An 18,093-nucleotide genomic window follows, 5' to 3' on the forward strand; every position below is an offset into this window, starting at 1 on the left:
TATCCCATAGATTATAAGTACATAAAGCAGAGGATGTGTATGGTCATCCAGTCGCCTTCCCAAGATCATTCAAAGTACATGAAACCACAACTAAAAATCGTAAGTCAAAGCTTAGTGAGTTTCCCCTAAAATACCAACACATAAACATATAAGATATACAACAGCACGTCGGGTCCAATCAATCATCGGGTTGGAATACCCCAGACTTAATCAACCATCGGGTTGGAAGGCCAGTATATTATGGGTCCAATCATCCTTGGGATAGAATACCCTCAAGACCAATCAACCATCACGTTGGAATGCTCCTGGTATGTTGGCTCACGCACAAAGCAGTAAAGCCTCAACCACCAACCAAATATGTGCACATATAACAGATATACATATAATAAGTTAACAGCCAATCAAGAAGATCTATTGATCACTAATCATAGCATCATTGTATCTACCAGGATACCCATCTAACAGAACACTACGGCATGATAACATATTATCACATAATAGGATAAGTAATCCAATGGGCAGGACTTGTGTCATCAACTCGTTAGTACATTGAAGAAAAACTCACCACACAGACTGAACAATAGTTGATGAGATCCCAACTCTAAATCTCAACTCTAGCTGTCACCTATTCAACCAAATGTTCAATCTTAATTAAAATCCAAAATACCATTAAGTCAAACATGGTCAAAGTCAAAGTCAAACTGATCAAATCAATTGAGTCAACCCAACCGAGTCAACTCATTCGAGTCAACACAAAGTGAAGGAGTGAATGTAGGGGTATTGATAATGAGGGGTGGGGTGAGGTATTTTTTTCATTTTATTTTTGATGAGATTAAATTGTCATTAATAAAATTTCTAATTTAATTCATTATACTTTTGGTAAGATTTAATTGTCATTAATAGAATTATTAATTTAAAACGTAATATACATTTTATAAAATTTGTGGACAAAAATAAAGATGTTGACAAAGATAATGTCAGCAAAAAGTCAAAAGGTGAAAAATATATTTAGCTTAGAATTAAAGGTTCTATTTTAATAATATTTAGAGTTGTATAAAATAGATGATGGTAGATATCGTAGTAACTAATAAATAAAGCTGAAAAGCTTAGCCCAAAGAAGATAGCTAACTGGCTTAATTTGGGCTCATAGCATATATTATAGAACATTTTTCCCATTTTATTTATCTTAAAAAAAAAAACTTGATCTAAATTAACTTCCATCTAAAGAAACCGGTTAAATATTTAGTATTGACATGGCTTTATTCGTACTGTTCTTTGAATTGTACAAATACCAAGACCTCACTTTCAAACTCAATGCGTAAAAATTACCTTAAATCAAGAATCATAAATTATTTTAGAACATGAGACATTTTATTCAAGCTAAAGAAACAGTACATTACCTGCAAATGAGGTCTTGATAACAAACATTTTGAACACATCTAGGTAACAAACTTTTTAGAACATAAAACATTTTAAAATTACCAAGACCTCACTCATATGTGAGACATTGATCAAGTAAATTACCCGTTTGGCAAATTGGCAGTTTATGCAGTTTGTCTTTTTACTTGTTCATTTATTTAGTTATTTACTTGTTATGCATTACTTATTTACCTACTACACAAAAAAAATCTTCAAAATACAAAGTATTAAATGGGACACAATCAGACTATTTTCAAAAATAGAACCAAGACATTCACGTCTTTTGCAGACAACATATCAAAATTGAAGCCTCGATCCTGCCTGTTTTAGATCAATTATTATCACATTCATATGAATGTCAATCTCAGTCCAATACATATCAAACACAGTACAACAATCATTTACTACATTAGAAAGACATCCCCTCAATCTACCAATTACCAAACAACCTTCTCATTAAACCGAAAACAAATCCAACAAATTACAAACCCCATAAGTTCAACATAACAAAACGCAAATACAAACTTCTAACAAAACACAAATCTTTAAGACTTTTCGGCATCAATATAGATCACAAAAACCCTAATCAAACACAAGTTTTTCCTTATGGCACATTCATAACTTGAATCGATTGCAACATGTCTGAAACCGCAATAACAAGATCACCCGATTTGATCATGCCTCGAGCTTTGAGTAGAGAAAAAGTTTTGTTGAGATTGCTTTCCATGTCATCCGCGAAACCAAGGCGAAATGGTATTAAACCCCATTGTAGATTTAGACGTCTTCTGACCGAAGTATCGGTTGTGAACGCAAAAATCGGGCAGTCCGGGCGGGACCGGGATAGGAGAGATGCCATGTGCCCGTCTTTTGTGTACACAAATAGCGCATCCACTTCGAGATTATTAGCTGTAAAATCATCAAATGATACAAATTACTCGATTTGTATGATTAGTAATAACATGGATAAATATTCAAGAAAATAACAACACAAACACATTTGGGGAAGCGGAAGAAAAACATTAAATCAAAATTATTGTCTTAAGACATTAAGCCATGTTTTTTGGCTTAACCCATTATGTCATTATGTTCAGATAAATTCAAAAGGAAACACCATGTATAGTGATGCAGATTAAGTGCTTAATCCATTAAGGCAAAGAAACAACCTCGTAAGCTATACTTGCGTTTTCTTTTACTTCATACAAAAAGAACAACTTAATACAGAAAATCCTTTTTTTCATTAACTCCCAACTTTTTTACAAATTTCCCCTCGTTTACTTTTTCCTTCAATTTTCCCAAGTATCCCATCATTTTCTCAAACAACACATAATTAACCAAAAACAAAAAACATTATAGCAATTATCATACTAAAAAGGGCAATATACGTAAAAAAAAAAACACTATATTTTCTCCCCTTTATAGGGAAATCTCTGATAAAATCCTAAAATTTCGGGTGTTTAATCCTAACTTTTAATTTTTGAACAGAAAAGTCTCGATTATTTTAAATTTTGCCCAATTTCACAAAACAGTCCTTATTTTTTTTCAACAGAAAACGACAGATTTTCGTATTAAAATTAGACAATCAGGACTTTTTCAGAAAATAAATGTTGGGATTAAACCGTAAACTGGCCCAAAATATTAGGATTTTATCGAAAATTTCCCCCTTCATATTTTAAAACTAACATAGCTTCTCATTTACACACACGACATCATCATATTGCACTCTATGAAATAACATCTTGCTTCATGAAACAGCTTCTCATTAACACATACAAAGAAACAAGAAGCCATTTCAAAAATTCACATGCTATTTTTAGAAAGTACATATAAATTTAATTACAAAAAGAGTAAATTACTTAAATCGTCGCTATGGTTTGGTCAAAACTGCAAGTTTGGTCTCTAACTTTTTTTTTACACTCGGATCATCCCTATGGTTTGATTTTGTTGCGTTTTTCGTCCCTTACATAAAGTTAGGGACCAAACATGCAATTTTAACCAAACCACAGGGACGATTTCAGTAATTTACTCTTATAAAAAAAGAATTCTCACCCATTTTTGCAGCCGAATTACAAATCTCTTCCGAAATACTATCGGAAAAAGAAGAAGCAATATCAGGCAACTCCATAACTTCATGTCTTTTCTCTTCCCTCCACCATTTTTCAATCCTCAAACTCACGCTTCTCAAAACAGTCAAAGCCTTATCAGGAAACTGACCCATTGCTGACTCACCAGACAACATGAGTGCATCAGCACGTTGTCTGACAGCTTCTGACACGTCAGCAACTTCAGCTCTTGTAGGTGTTGGATACTCAATCATGGATTCGAGTAGCTGTGAAGCTACAATTACTGGTTTGTTTAATTTTCTGCATGTTTCAACTATTTTTTGTTGGGCTAATGGGACTTGTTCTAATGGGATTTGAGCACCAAGGTCACCACGTGCTACCATGGCTCCATCTGAAGCTTGGATGATTTCTTTTAAGTTTTTTAGTGAGTCGATGCTTTCGATTTTTGCAAGTACTGCTATGTCCCTGTAAAGAATTTGTCAAATGGGTTAAAACTGTAAATTGTGGAAACTTGGTTATAAGAAGAGTAAATTACACGAATGGTCCCTATGGTTTGGGGTAATTTGCATGATTGGTCCCTAACTTATTTTTTTAACTCGGAAAGTCCCTACTGTTTGTTTTTGTTACGCCTTTGGTCCCTATTGTTTGTTTTTATTGCGCGTTTGATCCCTGTCTTACCTAAAAAGACTATTATTTAAATAGGGAAAAATGTTGCGGTAGGTAAGATAAGGTGATGGGGGTGGAATTGGGGGTATATTTATTTAAATAAATTAAAGAATCAAGAGCAAAATAGTTTTTTTAGATAAGACAAGGACCAAGCACGTAATAAAAACAAACAGTAGGGACCTTCAGAATTAAAAAATTAAAATAGGGATCAAACACGCAAATTACCCTAAACCATAGGGACCATTCGTGTAATTTACTCTTATAAGAAGTTAGATGACGTGAAAAAATGAAACAGGTAAGATGGGTAGGTTTTGATGAAACTTGGAGAGAAATGGAAAAAGGTCAAATGTGTAAATTTAAGAAATTTGATAAAAATGAAACAGGGTCGAATGGGTAAATGTTTTAAAGATTTGGCTAAAAAAGAAATGGGTCAAAAGTGTAAAGTTTAGAAACTTGGGTAAATATGAAACAGGTAAGATGGATAAAGTTAAAAAAAATCGACTTAAAATGAAACATGTTGAATAGATAAATTTAAGAACTTGGTTAAAAATGAAACTAGTCAAATGGAGAACGTTAGGAACTTGGTTTAAATGAAACAGGGTCAAATGGGTAAATTTTAAAAACACGGGTAAAAAGGAAACGGGTCAAATGGGTAAGAGTTAAAAATTTGGTGAGAAATGAAACGGGTCAAATGTGTAAATTTTTTAAAACTTGGGTAAAAGTAAAACGGGCCAAAATCCAAATGGACAAATTTTAAAAAACTTGGCTAATAATGAAACGGGTGTCAAATGGGTTAAAATTAAAACCCTTATAAACTCCCAAATCATTTTGTGGGAAATGTAAGTACATTGCTTTTGTGGGCAAAAAATAAAAAGTAAATTGTGGGACCCATTAAAGAACATAGAGAAAAAAAAAAAAATGAATGATTTCTTTCTTACCCATCACGAGATCGAGCTTTGATGTAACTCTTAAGATGATTAATCACTTCTGCTGACTTGACAAACGATACTGCGATAAAATCAACACCTTCTGCAATCCCAAAATCTATATCCAACCAATCCTAAACCCACAATTACAAAACATTCAAACAATAATTTGTTAGTTACAATTTGCACAAAAGTGTTCAACTTTTGTCAAATACGATGTCTTTGTAGCATTTTAAGAGATAGGAAGATCAGTATCAAAACAAATGTCAAGGGTGAAAGTAGAATACAAGGTCTTTGGGTTAACAAAACTTAATAGGGCAAAAATGTAAAAACTCACAAAGTAGCTCAAAAAACCAAGAGTAACATTATATAATTCCAAGAAATAAAAGAACAAACCTTTGAGGAAATTGTTGGAAGCATGGCATTACGTTCACGAACTAAGCTTCCATCACGCCAAAATGTCAAGTTTGCCCTTGGTAACAGAAGTCCTGGATCAGTACACAAACATTTGACATCTGGACCGATTTTTTCGATCACTTCAAACCTCACCATTCCTCCATCAACAAGAAGTTCATCTCCCACTTTCACATCTGTCATCATGTGGAAAATCAATTGCAATTAAAAAGATATTAACTTGTCTTTTACAGACATTCAGATTAGAATATATGATCTTTCATAATACCTTCTGCAAATCCATCATAGTTCACAGTGATGGATCGCTCAGGGCGAAGGGAATCGTATGCTCGGACACTGAATGTCCATACTTCTCCATCCTGCATAATTCATAACCAAATTGATTGTTGTTTGAAGTGATTTTTATTATGCGAGAAAAGAGTAATCGAATACCTCAGCTTTTGCCGATGAAGCACCACCGAGATCCCCCATATGAATCTCACTTCCTTCGGTATCCATCATGATAGCAACAGCATACCCTTTCTCCTCATTCAACCTCCTCACTCGTTCGATCACAGTCTTGTGCCACTCACGCGTCCCATGGCACATATTAATCCTCGCCACGTTCATCCCGCCGACGGCCAACGCCTCCAGCTGCTCAAACCCGCAAGTGGCGGGTCCGATCGTGCACACAAGTTTCGTTCTTCGAGTACTCCGGAATCCATTCTCCTTCAACTCCGCCTCCGTCACTGAATCCACTTCAATCGAACTCGAATCAGGTGGTGCAATAGTGATTGGTTTGGTCCCATTATCAGTAACGAAATCCGCCGTCACGGCAGATAAACCCCCTTGTCCGTTATCGGCGGAGGCGGATACCAAAACGAGCGGTTTGCGGGGGGATTTGGTGAATGACAAGAAGCGATTGGGGGTTTGGAGCATGGGTTTTGAGTAGGAATTGGTGGAGATTGTAAAGTCCGGTGAACGGGAAGATGATACGAAGAAATTCAAAGATTGTGCCATTGTAGCCGAGCAAATTTCCAAATTGGGAAGTCCGTTAATGGTGTGAAATTTTTGAAAGTAGATAGCAGAGTAGATATAGGAAGAAGAGACAAGGAGGTTGGCGGAGACAACGAGATGGAGTTGAGAGCTTGGGTATTGTCGTTCGAGAAGAAAGGCGTTGTTGAGTAAATGGGTGAGATGTTGGTTGTATATTCGTATTCATATAACCAATCAATTTTTATTTTTTATTTGTTGAAAACATATTTGATACTCTTGTATACATATTAAAGAATTTGTAACACTTAAAATCCAGATATGTTTTTTTATTGCCTTGTTAAAAAGATTTGCATTTTGGTCCTTGGGCAGTACGCGGGGCGTATTTGGTACGCTTACTTAGCGTACAAGTTTTCAAGCAAGTATGCTTAGCGTACTTATGCGAAGGTGGGATGGGACTCCGGACACGTACATTGGGCGAACGTTTAGGTATGAAGGGCGTACGTGAGCAATATTGAAATCCTAATTTAGGGTATTGTGCTCTATATAAACACCTTAAGACTCTAGGGCTGGCCTCTTTACCAACCTCCTAAACCCTTAATTCATTCCTTAAGCCTTCTTGGTGATGTTCTTGACCCTTGAGTGGATTTTAGTGGTTATTTTGCTCATTTTGAAGGAAGTTTTTGAAGATTGAAGGTGCTTAGCTTGGAACGAAAGTCATAGATCCAGAATTATTTCACTTGTTGCAGTTTCCTTAAGGTATCAAGTTCATATATTGGCTTGTAGATGATTAGATCTCCTCATAGTTTGTTCTGTTATGCTTTTTGCTCTTCTTTGGGTTGTTTGAAGGGTTAAGTCGTTTTATGGGATTGTTCTTTTGGATTTGAGCTTGATATGGTCTCCTTTAGCATAAAGGGGCAAGCTTTATGGGACTCTTGGCCTCATGTATGCATTAAGTATTTAAGTCCCTTATTAAGTCCATTTTATGCTTAAGAGCTTCATTTAGCCATGCATGAACGTAAAGTTAGCAAGTTTACGTGATTTTCCAGCTCAAGGGAGTTAGATCTATGTTCTGGAGCTTTGTCTTACGGGATTAAGTGTTAAAATCAAGTATTAGATGAATAGGGCGAGTACGCTTAGCGTACAAGCCTTCAAGCGAGTACGTTGCACGTACATGCTGAGTACGCCCCGCATACTCAATCTGTTGGGCCTTGCATGTTTGGGCTATCTTTTGGGCTTTGTTGCTTGGGGCATTGTTGGGCCGCCTAAATACAAGTACTTTTGACTTGGAAAATTGTTGGGCCTTAGGGTAAGGCACATGTAGAGATTTGGGCTTAATTTGGAAAATTAGGCCATAGGTGGGCCTTGGATGGATAATGGGTTTTTTGGGCCTTTTAGATTAAGAGTTTGGACTTTAGTCTTGGACTAAACTAGGTAAGGGGTAAAATTGTCTTTTTACCCTAGGTGTGGATCGAAGGGTATATAGACTTGACTCTAATTGTTAGTTGGGTGTAATTTATTATTGATAGCTTAAGGATTTATCGAACCAACAGCGGGGGATTATCAGTGTGATTTAGCATTCTGAGGTGAGTTTCCTCGCATGTAGCGGGTCGAAGGCACCAATGTCGACTCATGATCTGTTATGTTAGAATACTCATTGTTTGTTTGACACTAGTATGTGAATGTGCTTGTATGCTTACTGGGTGAGGCCCGTTGATTATCATGTATGTTATTACTTGCTATGAAGTGTGAATTGTATGTGGGCGGGGCCCATTATACGAGTTAGGGCGGGGCCCGTTATACGAGTTAGGGTGGACCCCTTATACTCATTGGACGGGGCTCGTTATGCGATTTAGGGTGGGGCCCGTTATACTCTTTGGGCGAAACCTGTTATGTGTTATATGTTTGGTATTTTGGTTGTATGGATAATGTTTTTGTATGGATAATGTTTTTGGAATACTGTTTTATTTAAATTAAAAATGAAATTTTTGGATCATATTTTTAGGACGTTACAAGTTGGTATCAGAGCCTTGGTTTGAGGGATTCGGGCACACTCGGGTGTGTCTGAACTCAAACTGAAGATTTGGTAATTTTTCAAAAAGAAATATATTTATAAGAAAACGGTTTTTTTAATAAGAAAGGGTGTGGTGCATGTAATCAGCCGAGCACAAGTAAGTTTATCCAAAATACCCATACATGTTGTCTGATATGCTTTGATATGTGAATTTATGTGTAACACCCTGTTCTGAATCGATTCCTAATTTGATGTTATGGCTTGAAGATTGGTCATCATAAGGATTAGGGCCTTTGAAAAAGGTGAGATCTAGGCCTATTTGGTTGCGAGTGATGTATTTGAAGTGATCCAAGTGTTCGGTTCGTGTTTTGGAGCCTAAGGGTATTTCGGTAAAGTGTCAGTTCGAGCTTTTGTGGAAATTGGATTTTTATTCGAAAGGTCTTAAGGATGGTATGATTTGATAGAAGTATAGGGCTTGTCGTTACCTTTCTGTGGATATAAGTGTTGGATTAGGTGTCTAAGCCCATAACTATAATTGGTATGTACTTGACCCAATAGTAGCATGCTCCTTTTGGGTTGCCTTCACCATAGCAATTTGACTAGATGAATAATGGAGAAAAAGGTTAGTTATGATTTATTAATATATTATAGGAATAATATATTAATTGAGAAATCATATTATTTAATTAGTATTGATCAGAAATTAATTTGGTGATCAAAAGAGACTAACTGAATTAAGGGGACTGATATTGTAATTATAAGATAATTGGAAAGTTGGGCTTATGGATCCCTAAGGAAGGGATGGAAAAATTCTATGAGGGAGTCCATATAGATTTCGTCCATAAGGCCTTCCGGAAGGATCTTGTAGGCTGCTGGAGGATTAAGCAACTGGATTAGGGTTTTAAATGAAACCCTAATAGCTCAGCTATATAAGAAACCCCTTGGATCCCTAAAATCGGCCACTTGAACCCTAGAAGGAATACCAGCCGATTTTGAGCCTCCTAAACCTCTCTCATATTCTTCCAACTTGTTAATTGGTGTTTGTGATCCATTTGAGGTGCAACAATTGAGACACTAGGCTCTTGAAGGTCAATATCTACAAGCTACAATCAAAAGGTATTCTTCAAAACTTATATTATGTTATGATTTCCAAAAACTGTATGCTAGATTAGGGTTCATGCTTTGGATAACTTGATTTGCATGTATAACTTGAGAAAAACATAGATCTGAAGCATTAGGGTTGCATGTACACCATAGGAATGTTGTAGTACTCAAAACTCATCAGTGATATCAGAGCTTATGTTGTTTTTTTGTTGTATTTGATGATATCTTCAATTGTTTAAAGCTGAATGAAATCATTTTTTGGCCCCTGAATGATGAACTCAACGAGTCCATGTTGGGACTCGATGAGTTGAGGCAACTCGACGAGTCCAAATCCTGACTTGACGAGTTGACTCGTCTGACTGCAAGATTTTCGGAATTTTAGTCTAAATTAGATTTGGATAATTACAATAAACCATTTTTCTGTCAAAATCCGATTTTTACATTATGGTAATGAATATCCTAATCTAATTGGAAGATAATTGTCAAATTTTAAGATAATTACTAGATTATATGATAACCTAATTATTTGTAAATTTTGAATTGTAATTATCTTGCCAAATAAAGTTAGATTAGGTCAAATTGGTAAAAGATAAAATTATATGATTATTTTATTTGTTTTTAAAATTTGATCTAGAAAGTTTGAAAAGTTTCAAACATTGTCCTCAAGTTTTGGAATTTATAATTTGATTAAAAGGTTTTAAGTTTGAAACATTAAATTCTAAACCCTAGTGTTTTAAAAGTTTAAAATACAACTCTTATACTACTATAATATTACAAGCTTAATTATTATATATGTGTATAATACAAGTCATTCTTACCATTAGTAGGTCTTATTCACAAAGCCGGTCTATAAGGGGAGTATAAGGAAACTGCCTATACAATGGCAGTTGAATGGGTGTCCACTCTCACCCATTGCTTCCTTGATTAGTGGAGGGTTGTTAGCCGAACGGGTAGGATAGGACAAATTAATTCCTCATTAATAAGTATAATGATTATTATAAAGTAAGTAAATATTTTTTCATAAATTCACAATCTTAGTTACTTTAGGCAAAATGTGAAATGATGCTATTCCATGAAATTGCACTTTGCACCTTGCTAAGCCGTTAGTGGAGCGTGTGTGGTTAACCAACACACTAACTTGGACTAACAAGGGTGGCAAAGGGTAGCTCGATGTTTATCATAGATCAATGGACCGTGTGTGGTTAACCGGCACACTGATTAGGTGATAAATGATATCAAGAGTACCGAGCACATTTGCATGGTTATCCACACCTTGCTTGTGATCCTCGGTATCCCAATCACAAACTTGAAGGGAATAATCGAGATTTAAACATGTCATTGAAAAGTTTAATGAATCTCAAAGAATGTAGAAATTTCAATTTATTTGAAACCTAATGTTCATTTTTGTTTTTCATGGTGGAAATTGGTAAATCGTCATTTACCTACCTTCAAATATTTTGCAATTGGATTACGACATCCCTCTTCCGAATTGTAGAATATTGTGTTGGGTCCTAGCCTTAATATTTCATTTCGGTGTTATATTAAGGATTCTTATCTAATCTAAAATGTCACTTTTCTTTTCTAGATGTCAGGCTCATACTCCTCCAACACCAACTCCTCGAACCCACTTTCTCTTTTGGGCATTTGTGGGAGGGTCTCATTTGATGGATCCAATTTAAACGATTGGATTCGCAACATTCGCATGACCCTAAGTTATGAGGACATGGAAGATATTCTCGTTAAGGAACTCGTCGAGATAAATGACAACATTGTTACTCCCGAAGAAATCACCAAGTATAGGGCTCGATGCAAAGAGGCGACAAATGTGTCATGCATTATGGTAGCCACTATGACTCCCAAGCTTCAAAATTTCTATGAGGGCTATTAGCCTTATCACATGCACCAAGACTTGATGGAAAAGTACCATCAAAGTGCACGTCAAGAGAGGTACAAGATAGTCGCCTCATTAATCATGACCAAAATGAAGGATGGAGAGTCCATCACGACCCACTTACAAAGGATGCAAAGATACATGGATCGTTTGCTCAAGCTAAACGTCAACTTCGGTGAAGAGATGGCCATTAATATTATCCTCTACTCTTTACCTTCTTGTTATGAGCAGTTCAAGATGACCTATCATATGCACAAGGACTAAGTAACCTTAAGTAAGCTTCAAGTGTTGTTAAGAATTGCTGAAACCGGCTTGAAAGGCAAAGTTGTCGCATCTACTCCTACCACTGTTTCCCCGGTCTTGGCTATTGGACAAAGGAAATGGAAGAAGAGGAAGGCTCCTTCTAAGAGCTACAAGGGAAATTCTCATGATGGATCCTCTTCTGGTGTGACCAAATGTGGTTCTGCTACTCCTTCTAAACCAAACGATGCAGAGTGTTTTCACTGCCATGAAAAGGAGCATTGGAAATGAATTGCCCGAAGTATCTGCAAGACATTAAGGATGGTTAGATAAAGCCCACATTCATAGGGTCTAAGAAAAATTAGGGATGTGGAGCATGGGAAGATGAACTTGATCGTGGGGAATAGGAAAGTGTCGCCTATCACCAAGATTGGAGGTTATTGTTTATTGCTTAGTAGTGGGTTAGGTTTGGAGTTGAATAATTGTTGCTACTCGTCAGAAATGGCAAGAAACATTATTTCATTTCATGGTTTGTATAAAAAAGGTTTTAGATTTTCGTTTAATAATGAAATTATTTCTATTAATGCTTTCCTTAATGGTACTTTCAATTTTGAAGCATTGCCTTGTAATGATATATATGAAACTATGATGGTTGTAGATAACTTAGGAAATATTGTATTCAATATTGATTTGTCTAATGGTTTGGACAAGGCATGCTTGTGGCATTGTCGTCTTAGACATGTTAACAAGAAGCGCATAGCCCAACTCCAAAAGGATGGAGTGTTGGAGTCATTTGACCTTAGGTCCGATGACACGTGCGAGTCTTGTTTACTTGGAAAGATGACCAAGTCACCCTTTACTGGCATTTGTGACATGGGTGAAGGATTATTGGATCTCATACACACCGATGTGTGTGATCCCTTTAGATCCACCACAAGGGATGCAAACCACTTCTATGTGACTTTTACCGATGATTATAGAAGATATGAGTATATCTACTTAATCAAGCATAAGTTAGAAACTTTTGAAAAGTTTAAAGAGTTTAAGCAAGAAGTGGAGAATCAATTGGGCAGGGAAGATAAATATACTCTGATCTGATCAAGGTGGTGAGTATCTTAGTATCGAGTTCCACGACTATCTTAAGGAATGTGGAATGTTTCACAATTGACGTCGTCTAAGACACCGCAACTGAATGGTGTGGCTGAGAGGTGCAATAGAACCTTGTTGGACATGGTTCGTTCCATGATGAGTCGATCTTCGTTACCTATATCATTATAGGGGTATGCCTTAGATACTATCGCCCATATCCTTAATCTAGTCCCAAGTAAGAAGGTTGCCAAAACACCTCATGAGATGTGGACAGGGAAGGTTCCCTCATTGGCACATATCAAGGTTTGGGATTGCGAGGCTTTCGTAAGACAAGACACTCACGACAAGCTTGAACCTCGTAATGAGCGATGTATTTCATCGGCTACCCGCAGAAGTCCTTTGGATATCTCTTCTATAGACCGAGTGGAAATGTTGTCTTTGTTGTGAGGAGAGGGGTTTTCGAGAGAGAGAGAGGGGGAAAGGGAGAGAGAGAGAGAGAGAGAGAGAGAGAGAGAGAACTCATATGCCAAGAGGATAGTGGGAGGCAAATTGAACTTGAAGAGCTTCAAGAATAAAGTGATAAAAGAACCTCAAACACTAGCGCTCAACCCGAGGAGAAACTCCTGTTGAACCGATTGATGATTCCTTACCTATGAGACGTTCCAGTCAAGTTAGTGTTCCACCTGTGTTGTATGGTTTCCATATAATAGCTGAATGTGATATGTTTATCAGCGATAGTACATTGATAAATTTGGATGAACCTAACGACTACAAGGAAACCATGGCAGGCCCGAAGTCTGCAAAATGGAAAGATGCAATGGACAACGAGATACAGTCCATGTATGACAATAAAGTTTGGAACTTGGATAACAGTGTACTAGGTCGTAAGATGGTCGGGTGCAAGTGGATCTTTAAGAAGAAGACCGACATGGATGGAAAAGTAAACAGGTTCAAGGCACGATTGGTTGCGAAGGTTTTTACTCAAACACCTGGGGTTGACTATGATGAGACCTTCTCACCAGTGGCCAATATCAAGTCTATAAGGGTTATGTTGGCGATAGATGCGTTTCATGATTATGAAATATGGCAGATGGACGTCAAAACTGCTTCCCTTAATACAAAGTTGGATGAGGATGTTTACATAAATCAGCCAGATGGTTTTGTGGATGCAAAGTACCCGAATAGAGTATGCAAGCTTGAGAAATCCATCTATGGATTGAAACAAGCATCTCGCAGATGGAATCTTTATTTCGATGAGAAAGTCAAAGAGTTTGGTTTTTCGATAATCGAGGATGAGTCCTATGTATATGCCAAAGCTAGTGAGAGTATAGTTAGCTTCTTAATATTGTGTGTGGATGACATACTACTCATAGGAAACGACGTCCCAACCTTGCAAGAGGTTAAGTCCTGACTTGGGAAGTGTTTCGCTATGAAGGGCCTCGGAGAGGCTGCTTATATTATAAGGATAAGGATATTGAGAAATAGGAGTAAGAGACTAATAGGACTTAGTCAAAGTACTTACTTGGATAAAGTGTTGAAATGTTTTAGCATGGAGAATTCAAAGAAAGGGGAGTTACCGATCCAAAGCAATACCAAGTTGAGTAAGACTAAAAGCCTAAGTACTGATGCTGAGATAGTGGAAGTGACTCGAGTACCATATGGTTCTGTCGTTGGCTCGATCATATATGCTATGACATGTACTCGCCCTGATGTGGCTTTTTCTCTGAGCATGGTGTCACAAGTAATGCTTTAAGGCTAGGAAATATTGTCCATGTGTAATTCCTTTTGGAGAATTCTTGTAACCCTAAGTATTATGTTATACATGTTATTCATTCAACAATAACAATTCAAATCAAAATTCACACGTGAATCCCTAAACCTAATTCAATGCACTACACTCACTCAACTTTGGGTTTGAAACCCTAACTTCCCGGTTCAAAACTTTTATTGGACCAGAATCCTCTTATTGGGCCTAATGGACTAATAAACCCTCAACTTGATTCTTTTGGGCTAAGAAAAATCCTTGACTACCGGAACCTTTGAAACTAAAATCTGATCTCTCACCAGCGTATCCACCTCATATGCTAGATAACCTGTACACCCGTGCTATGTGACAATAGTCAATTTCGGGTCAAGTCAAAGTCAAACAAAGTCAACAAGTCAAACCGGACGACTCAATTAGCCCTTGTATATTAGGGTTTACATTGTGTAATTATTAAACAACTCGCTATATTAATGAGAAAACATCATTGGAAAATTCGTATGTTTGAATTTCCATAGCTGTGATAATGCTAAACATTGAACCAAATCGATAAAACACTATTACACACTCATCGGGAGTGTGTAGGACACTAAAACATGGATTAATGGGTTTTACGGACCTTGCATTGTGAAGCCGGACACTCAAAAAGGTCACAAATGAAACCTCCCTCAATCGTTTTCACTCTATCTCTTTCGATTTTGAAATCTCTCCCAAATCTCTCTCAAAAGTTCCTGTAACTTTTTGTAATCATTCGGGTCATCCCGACCCTTAACCAGGGCTTGAAAAAGGGTAAAAACAAGAAAAATAGGCTCAAGGATGCAAAGGCTAAAGCCTCTAGCCTCAGGAACCGAAGCTGAAGCCTCTATCCCCAAGACCGAAGTCTGAAGCTCAAGCCTCAAGACCGAAGTCTAAAGCTCAAGCCTCAGGACCGAAGTCCGAAGCCTAAGCCCCAGAACCGAAGTCCGAAGCCTAAGCCTCAGGAACCGAAGCCCGAAGCTCAAGCCTTAGGACCGAAGCCCAAAGCCTCAAGCCTCATATTCGAAGCCTGAAGCCTCAGGATCTGAAGCCCGAAGCCTCTAGGGCCAGGTCTGAAGGGCTTCGCAAGGAAGACCCATTTTTCCCGGTTTTCGACTACGACTTTGTTTTAAGCCCATTTCTCATCATTTTAAAGTGGGATTTTCACCCAAAACTTTATTTTAACATATTAAGACCTATAGGTCTTAATTAATCACATTTTTAATGCAAAACTTATCCAAGAAGAGTGGGGGAAGTACAAGAGGTGGAGTGTTGACTTTTCCTTAGTTTATGACACAAGCAACCTCCCATACCAACTCCATAACTTACCACACACCTCCTCACCATACCTTGTCACTTCCTTGTACCTTCCCACTAAATTTTCAGCCTTTCCCACGTCCAAGAGTTGGAACAACTCATCCTCTCTCCTCATTCTCATTCACTTGTTCACATTTCACCAAAGATCAAACTCAACTTTTCTATCAATCTTTCTCCCTCAATTTCGGATTTTCAAGGCTGATCATCAATATTACTTACACTCTTGGTAAGTATAATTCATCCTCCTTGTGATAATTACACTTCATCTTACTCAAATCATTGATTACTTACATAAACTCCATCATTATTGTGTTAGATTCTTGAATCTTCAAAGTAATCCTTCAAGTGTTCTTGAGTTGAACACTTCTTTTCTCCAACATCCATCCACCAAAATCACTCTAGGTGAGTTCATACCCCCTACATTTTCATATTTTCTTAAGTTTTAGGGGGGGGGGGGGATACAAGTTAAATCACCAAGAATACAACTAAATGCTTTTAACAGCTTTCATCAGAAAAGTTGGACTCCATTCACGGACTATTTTGGTCAACTAAAACATTTTATTTTTCAAACAAGGAGCAAGTATTTCAAGTTCTTATCTTTAAAATGGCTACTTACACATTTCCATACAATTTTTCTACAATTTATAGAGATTTTTACAAAACTGCCTATCATATCAAGAACCAATCCGGACCAGTCTGTGTTTATGGACGTTTTCACCTAAGTTGGAGGTCATTAAAAATCATGGGAAAATTTATGAACAAACTAGACTCATTTTCCAAACTCCCAAATTTATGGATTCTGATTTGGATCTGTTATGAATTTTCTATAAATTTTCTAAGAACAGTAATAGGACCTGTCAACAACAGAAAAATGCTAACAATTTCATTTCACCTTGTAACATGTTGAGCAAGGTGTATATCTTTATGTGAATGTATGTTATTGCAAATAAATGACATTTTGTCTTCGTATATAGACATGCATCAGTTAATAAATGGATTATGAAATATATATGAAATATAAAGGATAACAAAATTGTTATAATCAACGTACATCCATTTCATACAAACATTTGAATAAACTATGTTAAATATAGTTTACGTACATTACCACTACTACCCTTGTTTTGATAAACTATAATAGGTATAGTTTATGATACATTACATAACACACTCATACAAAAAGGGTACATTTATACGAAAAGGGATTTTCATTAAATTACATGTAAATTCGTTAATGACTTTGTGAGACATTCGCTTTACATTTACCAATAAGTCCTGTATTGTAACCAGAGTCTCCTGGAGGGAGAGCGTGATAGTTGTATATAGATCTATATTGGGTTTGACAAACCCACACCTTAACTGCATGCAACGATTAGACCGGCAGGTCTAGGGTGACAAATGTCATAAACATTTCCGATGCCTGAAGAATGTCGTTTCAGGCCAACTAGGTCATAGCATGGTTATAATAACTCACAGAAAGTATTAACTATATGAAAATTTACAGGAATTTCATTGAATTCAAACGCGTTTATGTCGATTTAAACTTACATTATTTTCTATAAGTAAGAATAGTTATTTATACATTTCGGTCTTTGGATATAAGACTACATTACACATTTTAAGGAAAATATCGGATTTTTCTGGAACAAACATGACATTTGCAAGAGAAAGGCTTTTATCAAGTTTAAAACAAAAGCTTATGAACTCACCAACCTTTTTGTTAACACTTTTTCAAACAACTTGTATTCTCAGGAAATCACTGAATAGGTAACCAAGGGCATTTTGAGGATGGGACGTTAAGGCGTCAACATTTCATATTTTGACAACATATTGTAATTGATTTGGAAACATGTAATTCATACAATGATGTAACTCTTTCAATTATATATATGTTGGTTGTGTTTGCTTTAATTACTATTGTTATTATGGTTATGATACTATACATGAAGTCCTCCAACCCCGAACGTTTCCGCCATCCTTGGTTTGGGGGTGTGACATGCTGAATGTATTGTCGAGCCCTGGTAGCTGAACAAAACCCTGTTCCTAATCTGGTACCCTCGTCATAGACAATTAGTTCTCCCCTACTTGGGGTTTGAGCGACCAACCGCTGACCCTCACAGTCAATCATGGCGCTAAAGCGACTGAGCCAATCCATACCCACGATACCCACGATCACACACACATCCCCCATGGGAATTGTAATC

The 18,093-nt window shown here is 36.8% G+C and overlaps 1 protein-coding gene across 1 annotated transcript; it reads right to left on the reverse strand.

The window, feature by feature from the left end:
• Positions 1–1,743: 1,743 nt before the first annotated feature.
• PKP-ALPHA (Pyruvate kinase family protein) lies at positions 1,744–6,665 on the reverse strand. Its single transcript, XM_078997591.1, has 6 exons — positions 5,918–6,665; positions 5,754–5,844; positions 5,468–5,661; positions 5,084–5,205; positions 3,466–3,944; positions 1,744–2,325 (listed from the first exon to the last, which is right to left on the reverse strand). Exons 1-6 carry the CDS (start codon positions 6,482–6,484, stop codon positions 2,024–2,026), a joined length of 1,755 nt encoding a protein of 584 aa, XP_078853717.1. The 5' UTR covers positions 6,485–6,665; the 3' UTR covers positions 1,744–2,023.
• Positions 6,666–18,093: the final 11,428 nt, after the last annotated feature.

The sequence above is a fragment of the Lactuca saligna genome, chromosome 5 (genome assembly GCF_052625555.1).
Source record: "Lactuca saligna cultivar CGN05327 chromosome 5, ASM5262555v1, whole genome shotgun sequence".
NCBI classification, from domain to species: Eukaryota; Viridiplantae; Streptophyta; class Magnoliopsida; order Asterales; family Asteraceae; genus Lactuca; species Lactuca saligna.

Bases quoted from the DNA above. Each gene is read 5' to 3' on its own strand.
- PKP-ALPHA (XM_078997591.1), bottom strand. From the start codon at position 6,484: ATGGCACAATCTTTGAATTTCTTCGTATCATCTTCCCGTTCACCGGAC. The intron at 5,662-5,753 runs GTATTATGAAAG...ACATGATGACAG, and splicing joins CTATGATGGATTTGCAGAAG to ATGTGAAAGTGGGAGATGAA. The intron at 5,206-5,467 runs GTTTGTTCTTTT...TTGTGGGTTTAG, and splicing joins TTCCAACAATTTCCTCAAAG to GATTGGTTGGATATAGATTT.